Source organism: Manihot esculenta, chromosome 1, assembly GCF_001659605.2.
Source record: "Manihot esculenta cultivar AM560-2 chromosome 1, M.esculenta_v8, whole genome shotgun sequence".
Lineage (NCBI taxonomy): Eukaryota > Viridiplantae > Streptophyta > Magnoliopsida > Malpighiales > Euphorbiaceae > Manihot > Manihot esculenta.
In genome coordinates, this window is record NC_035161.2 from 12,574,096 (window position 1) to 12,582,378 (window position 8,283).

General features: G+C 29.7%; 1 protein-coding gene across 2 annotated transcripts; it reads left to right on the plus strand.

Annotated features, from left to right (window-relative positions):
* The first annotated feature begins 2,194 nt into the window (after positions 1–2,194).
* On the plus strand, positions 2,195–7,536 carry LOC110626043. Of its 2 annotated transcripts, XM_021771781.2 has the most exons (4): positions 2,195–2,989; positions 3,462–3,590; positions 4,434–5,085; positions 7,164–7,536. In XM_021771781.2, exons 1-4 carry the CDS (start codon positions 2,446–2,448, stop codon positions 7,345–7,347), a joined length of 1,509 nt encoding a protein of 502 aa, XP_021627473.1. In that variant the 5' UTR covers positions 2,195–2,445; the 3' UTR covers positions 7,348–7,536. The 2 variants fall into 2 exon arrangements, with proteins under 2 accessions (XP_021627473.1, XP_043810932.1); XM_043954997.1 differs by lacking the exon at positions 3,462–3,590.
* Positions 7,537–8,283: the final 747 nt, after the last annotated feature.

Here is an 8,283-nt window from a genome sequence, read left to right on the forward strand (position 1 = left end):
ATTTTATTATTTTTTTAAACATATCTTAAAATACTTAAAATTTATTTTATAAAAACTCATTTTACCCTTTTTAAAATGTTCAATTATGAGATTTAGTCGGAAAATTGACATTCCGACACTGAAGTGTAGTCGAGTATTACAATTAATATCCTTTTATAGGTCTTAATAAGGAGCCATTATGTCCAAATACGCAACATTCTTCAAAATACTAACATTGTTTATCGAATAAATGAACTCTTAATTTGTTCATTGGGATGCCAATCTAAATCGAATGAATGACAGATCGAAGTGGCTATTAAGCCCAAGAAGCCAAAGATTGATAATTTTAGAGTTCAACTAGGCATATCAAAATTGGACAATAAGCTTATGCGTGTGGACAAATAGCTTATGTGTGCGGATAAATTACTATATGGTCTTGACTCGAACAAAGGAAAGCCTGGTGCTTTTCCTTGTTCTCACTAAAAAAGTTAAACTTGTGCGAGTCATTTCAGCTTCTCATGATGTTCTCCTTAAATACAAGAGCTATACATGAACATGAATCTAGAAAAATCCCATTATTTTATAGATAAGAAATCAAGAGTAAAATGTTAATTTGGTAAATGGGTCTCCAAAGCAAAGAAATGCATTTTTTACCAAATGTCCTCGACCTCTAATTAAATAGTATTAAGTGAAAAAGAGTTCTCAAGAGCTAATTAAGTAATTTTAATATAATAGTATTAAGTGAAATTTTTTCTTGTAAATTTTTGATAAGTTTACATTTAATTCAAAATCAAATCTCATAAAAATTTAATTTAAAAAAACTAAATTTTTACATTTTTAATTTTATTAAACACAAAATAAAAAAATTTAATTTATTTAAATTCTCTCAAAGTTTATCATTCTAAATAAGGGTATAAGATAGACTATTTCAATTTATAAATGGATAAAGTAAAAGAATCAAATTGAATTTTTATAAAAAATTTTTATTTTAAAAAGAGAATTTTATATATAAATATAAATGTGATTTTAAATTTGTCCATAAAAGAAATATTATTAATAAAAATAATAAAAGTTATTGCAATAAAATAAAAAAATAAATTACAATAATTACAAAAAGTAAGATTAATTAAATCACAAGTTTTCTATCAATTAAAATATCACAATGACGTATACATATACTATTATAAATTCCAACATTAAATTTTTTCTTAATAATATTTTTGTTCTAAAAACATTTGAACATCTTAACAATAATACAAAATAAAAAGAAAAAAAAATACATTTATTCAATATAAACTTTTTAAGTATGGTATAACTTATATTAATATGTATTATTAATAGTAAAGTTAAAAATTTACTTTTATTTTTTTTATTAAGGGAAAATAAATCTATTTAAATTTTTTTATTTACAAAAACCTACAACTTTATATTAAAGGCTAAATAGATTCTATAGTATTTAAATATAAATTTTTAATAATAAATATAATTTTTATAATTTTTTTTTTGAAGTCATAATTTTTATAATTTTTAAATATCATTTTTAATTAAAGTAATATTAAATAATAATAATTCTAATTTTAATATTATTTTCTTTAAAAATAATATTTAAAATTAAAATAATTATATTTTATTATTAAAAATTTATATTTTAATGTGATATTGTGTGTTTATTTGATTATAAACATTATAATGGCTTATTTAGTTATCGGTGAAAAATATGAAAGCAAATATGAGTTTATTGTGAAAAAAATTATTAATTACATTCTTAAAATAAAATAAAAAAAAATTAGCCATCAAATTAAAATATGATTTTTAGCGGAATTTGATGCAAATTAAAAAAATTAATTAAATTAAATTAATTTAAAAATTCAGTTTTATTTTTTGTTTATTTTAATTTAATTTTTAATTTTAAAATTTTTTATTATTTCATTTAGATTTAATTTTAATTTAAAAAATTAAAAAAATTAAATCGAACTAATTAATAATAATAATAATATATTATTTTTAATAATTTAGAGAAATTATATCAAATTAAAATTAAAATATTTTAATTAAATTTTAAAATATATAAAAAATAAAAAATTTATTAAAAATTTAAATAAATCAAATCAAATTAAATCAAATTAATTTAATTTAATTTAATTTTTAACCAAAATTAATTTAATTTAATTTTTATAAACACCAAAAATTTCATTTTTAGATTTATTAACTTAGGTTCGGTTTAACGAATACTCACCCTTAGCCGGAAGTGTTCTTCTTGCCGTTTCCGCTTTCACCGTATTCTGTAGCAAATTCTTTCTTACCCTGAAAGGAGAAGTCGAAATTCTTCAATCCCACAAGAAACCTGCTTTGCCCATTCTCATATAATCTTCATCTTCTCTTCTTATGGTTAATGTGGAGATGACGATGTGGGGTTTGTTAATTTTTTGATTAATTTTTGGTTTTCCTCTTGTTTTATAGGGCAAAATGGCTGTCGGCGATGTCTTTGACGACAACGTTGACATTTTTAGTGCCACAATATCTGATTTGATCTCATCGTTGAAATCGGCATTTCAAAGCTCTCATTTTTCTGAAGTGCAAGCAGTTTTGGCTTCCAGAGAACAGAAACTTAAACGCGAAATTGAGGCAAAGGCGAAAGAGAATGAGCTGCTGAAGAAACAGAATGGGTTGTTGGAACTGGAAAGGTTAGAAAAAATAAAGGTCAAGAATGAACTAAGAAGGTGCTCTAGAGAGTGTCTTGAGCTAAGGGAGTTGAATTCTCGACTTACCCAAGAGCTGAATGATTTAAATGAGAGATTACAAGCTGTTGCAGAGTGTAAGCAAGCTATAATTGAGCTTACCAGGAAGAACTGTGAATTAGAATGTGCTAAGTTGAAAGCAGAGAGGGATGCTGAGATTTATAAGAGGAGATTTGAAGAATTAGAGCCACGAGTTTCAAGTTTGGAAAAAGATGCGGCGCTGTTGAAGAGTCTTGCACCGGAGGATGGAGGCGGAGATTTGAGAATAAAAGGTGTTTAAGAATTCTTGTTTATTTATTTGTAGTTTTCTTTGTTAACATAATTGATTTGTTAGAATTTAAAGATAAACGTAGATTGTTCCTTGTGTTCTAGAATTACAAAGCAGAAAAAAAGTGACAATAGCTAGGGATGTTGAGGTAGATTAAATGTTGGGAATAAAATTGAAAAGCTTGTCCAAATGAAGTGCATGTGATTTTTTTTTTTTTTTTGGCCAGAGTTAAGGGGGTATTGGGGTAGGTGGATTTGGAGGGTTGAACCAGGAACCTCCCTAGTTCAACTTTGGTGCAGTTGCCCCCGGTTAAACCATGATTGCAAGCGCATGTGATTGATTGTGATGAAAATGTGCTTTTGGATACTGTAGGCATTGTAGGATTCTTCAGTTTGCATTTTCTTCTGCACTTTGATTAACCAAATGGGTGTTGTTGGATTTATAGTTAACTTTTTTCTTGTGATATGGAGCCACAGAAGCACAGATGATAAGCGAAAATGAAGAGGTTGATAGTAGAACAAATGGTGGGTGTACAAGTGAAGTGCTGGTTGATTTGGAGCAGAAAGGCCCGGGATGTTTCCATAAGCTAGATAAGAATGGAACTGGTATAGCAGAGTCATTATGTATTTATTATGATTTGCATTAGTCACTTAAAGAGAGTATTTCTTTTAATTGATGGTTGCATATTATTTGAGTTCTCTATGCTTATTCAATGAGAGGTTTCTGTTATAGAGGATATCAACAAGTCAGGAAAGGTAAGTGCTGGTTGGAGATGATCAATATAAAGAACATACTTGATAATTTTTCATTATTGATTTTGTAACCAGTGATGCTATCCATTTAGAACTAGCAAGTAACTGTTACAGGATGTAAGACATCCATTTGGTTGCTTCCTTATTATATATATACAAAGATCATATTTTAAATATTTTATGGATAAGCATATATCTCCTTATGCTATGAGGATGTTTTGATCTATGATTGTTTTCAGGTGAAAGCAGGAAGGTTACAACTGTTAGTTAATTATCTGATAAAGATTAGGCAAAGTTAAATGAGAGTTTTGTTAATTATTCGGGCAAATTAGTAGGTCATTTCCCAGATAGGATGGGTTTCTAATGAGACCCAGGAGAGTTGGAACTTTGTTTTTATTTTTGGGACGCTTTTAAAAATATTCTCAATTAGTAAATTCACATGTAGATAATAAATCAATTTAATTATGTCTATCTGATGATGGAGAGAGTTTTATTGTTCCTGGCCATTAGTGCTTGTTAACATCTTTTAAATTTCAGAAAAAGAATTAGATTTAAGTTTGTTATAGTGACAGAAACTCTAACCATGGTCCTTTAGTTTCTAAATGTTCTAAAGATCAATTCTAAGAGGTTAGTGAAAAGACATTTTCATTCAATTTTTGTAAACCATGAACTAAGCATTAAATCCCTTCATTTCAGGTGGTGGGAGACCTTTACTCCGTGATGTTGTTGAGATTATGGATAGTGATGATGACTCTTCTCCATGTAAAAATTTGGATACCAAAGAGATGGTTATCACAGCTCATGTGGACCATGCACATTCAGGGAAAGCAGTTGCTGAACATGGGACTAAAGCACTCAAAAGAAAATCGACTTCAGGTGTCAATAATGGAGCAGATGATAAAAATCAAGAAGTTGATAGCAGTTCTACAACTGATAATCTTAAGATGACAAAAATTCAAAAGATCCTCCATATGCTTAATAGTTCTCCAGCCATCAATTTTAGAGAATTTACTCCATTGAAACCAGCTGTTTTGCTACAATGTGAAGAGAAAATTGGGGCAGCTGATAAATTTCAAAATGGGTCTGACAGTTCAAGTTCCTCCAGCTCAGAAGATGAATGGGATTTCTCAGTGGATTTCTCTACAATGAATAAGCATTGGCAACGGGGGCAAGAAAATGGACCTTGTAAGAGGTGGGGGCGTGATGCAGACATGGTTACTGCATTTGAAAAAAATGGAGAACTTTGCATGGAGGCTGTCTGTGCTCTATACAGGCAACAGACCAGAAAATCAATTTATGGCACTTCAAGTTCTCAAAATCGAGGTTTTAACAAGTTCGCTTTAACCAGGTATGAGTAACCTCTCATTTTGTTTACATTTTTCCCCTTGTGTTTGATATTTTTTCATTAAATGTAATCCCTACTGTTAGAATTCTTTGTTAATTTGAGCACATTTTTTTTGCTATAAACCATTTCTCTAGACAATTTGTTAATCAATTATTGTGGAAACGACAACGCGAGGATGCAGTTTAATTTTCTAAGCGATAACTCCAATTAATAAAAATGAACTGGAGTTGAACAGATTTACCTATAGGGTTGTGCAATTAGTTGGTTCCCTTTTAAACTGAAGCAAACAGAAAAACCAAATAGTTGAAATAAGAAAATGAGAACCAAACCAAGATCGATTTAGACAAGAAACCAAACTGACTGTTTAAGTATAGTTCTGTTTTTTGGTTTGGGTGTGCACTGGTTATTTTAAGTTCTCAATCTGCAAATGCAATAAAAAAATTATCACAATTCGTTCAACCAAATAGCAATATCATGCACATAGCCTTAACAACAACCCAACCAAATGCCAAACAACAAAAGCAACTTCCAATAACATGCAATTTAACTTCAGAAAAAAAACCCAACGTGCAATTTAATCTTCAAGAAAAATAAATAAAATCTTAAATCCAAATCAATTGAATTCCAAGAAAAATCAAATCCAAAGACAAATTATAAAAGGCTAAATATATAATTACACACCCGTACTATTTTATATTAACCCATTAAACACCTGAATTAAAATTGTAACCTATTAAAACTTAAACTTATAAAAATTCTAACAAGTAAACACACATTAACTATATCATTGATAATTTATAAAAAGGAAGTTAAAAATAGTTTGACTTATTTCTAATTGTTCGCGAATTTTTGCTGATTGAACTCTAAGTTTTCGTAAAATGATAAAATTATACAGTTCTAACTTTGTCAATTTATGAAAATTTAGAGAGCAGTTAGCAAAATTTAGAATACAATCAGCAATTAGTGTAATCAATTTTTTACCTTTTTTGTCTGATAAATTATCGGCTACATGGCTAAATTATATTTAATCATTATGACTTCTATAAGTTTAGGTGATAAATAGGTTAAAATTTTAGTTAGACCTAATTAGTATGGGGTGTAAGTATATATTCAATCAATTACAAAACCACAACCCAACTGAAATTAAACTGAGATGTAGAGTTGTAAATAAACACATACTAACTCTCCATGAAGCAAACGGCAAAGAGATGAGGCTGTGACTAAAACATTTGCAACATAACGTCCTGCTGGATCTACTTGAGGTTACTGGCAATTGCATCCAAACACAAGAAGGGTTGTTGTGAAAATGCCATCAGAAATCTGTAAAATTTGAGAAAACCTAATGTCAGTGAACATGTATTTAACTAATAAAGATCAACTTCTTGGAAATTTTTACCAGCCAAATAAATACCAAAATGCCTTGAAAGAACTTTCAATAAGAATCTATTCTTTTGTCTCTCTATATCTTGCATTCTCAATCTGATTCTTTCTCTTACCCATTCTATCTTCTCTATTTTGTACAATACTGGATCAGTTAGGGTTCTATCCTAACAGATGGACACTTTGATCCCAGAAAAAATTGCTAGAAAAGTAGTGTTATGTGATCATAGAGTGAATGTTAACAGTCCAATTGGAGCTGCAGCTTGTGATTTGGAGAGCTGCTGATATTATGAGGATGAAGAAGTGAAGATCCATCTTTTGATTTCACTAGCAAATTAACGCCTGTTAGTGGGGCTATCCAAATAAAGTTTAAACTGAGCCAAAATAGAAGCTAAAATGCTTAATTGATTGCAAGATTTTGTCAAGGGCAAATGTGACTATTGGATCATAGTTAAAGGAGCCAAAAGGGGTCCCTTGCATTGATAATTTTGTTATTGTTTCTACATTCTAGTAAGTCTTCTTTTGGGAATTCTGGTTTATAGCACCAATATGCTTGTTTTCTACATGAATTCTGGTTAGTCCATTTTCTTCTCAATTACTTAGCTTCTGAGCACAATAAATGAATTGATTGTTGTTCACTGATTTGTTGTTTTTGGGCTAGCTGACCAATAAAACTCACTGAAAATGTATACTTTCTTCAGGGGTACTACTTTGGCGGAGTTCCTCATTGATGGTGATCCAAAAGGAAAGTTGACGAAATCGAAAATGGAATTGATGGCTTATGACCCTAAAGGCCTCGATGACTGCAGAAGACTTGCAATTGAGCACTCTAAACAGTTGTTTGAGATATACCAAAAGCAAGAAGATCCTCTATTCTTGAATTGATCAGTTCCTTTTTTTGTTTTGTTTTGTTTTGTTTTTTGACCATTCTCATGTAGGTAGAACCCTTGACTGATAGGTTTGCTGTAGATATCCACATTGCATCGTTGACATTTTGCTGTTTCTGCCAATTAAGGGTTGAAATTACAGCGTTGATATGTTAGAATTTTATTTATTTATGTATTTCTTATTGGATATTTGTCAATGAAAAGTTAGGTGAAGCTTGTCTTAAGCTATGGGTAGGTTCATATTAACATCCTAACCAAAACAGGTTTCACTCGACAGTGTGTGTAGGTGGGGTCCATCTCAAGTGGGATCATTCAGTACATTATCTCAATAATAATTGAGGTTATTTTCTTTATTTTATGAAAAAAAATTATTTTTTTAGTGAGTCCAGATATTATGTCGGAAGCTTTTGGTTTTTATTTTTATATTTTAACAAGGTTGATTGGGCATTGGGTAGAAACGAGAGGAAAATAAGTTATAAAATTCAGAAACAAGCCCATCCTTTCTCATTTAATCAAACTAAAATTGAAAACTCAACCATAATCAAATCACCGTCACCCTAAAAGATTTAAGAGTACAAAAATGCATATGGTGCTGTTGCTGCCGCTAAGGAATGCTGCCATCTGGACTAACAACGAGTTGGAAAAATAGACTTTAACTCGTTCTAGAGGATTTCTTCTTAAGCACCATCAGAAAATAATCTCAAATCAGTATGAGGAAAAACCTTTTGATGTCAAATTCCTAGCCTCTATAAAGTAAATCTTACGGAAGGAAATAAGATAGCGCTCGGCCTCTCACTGTCTTATAGCCATGGAGATTTTGATGACAATAAAGTGGTATTTACTCTGAGATACCACATATGCAAGTACTTTCTATTGAGAGAGAAAAGAAATAATTTGAAATGCTTTTTATTTATAATTAATTTGAACGGACACT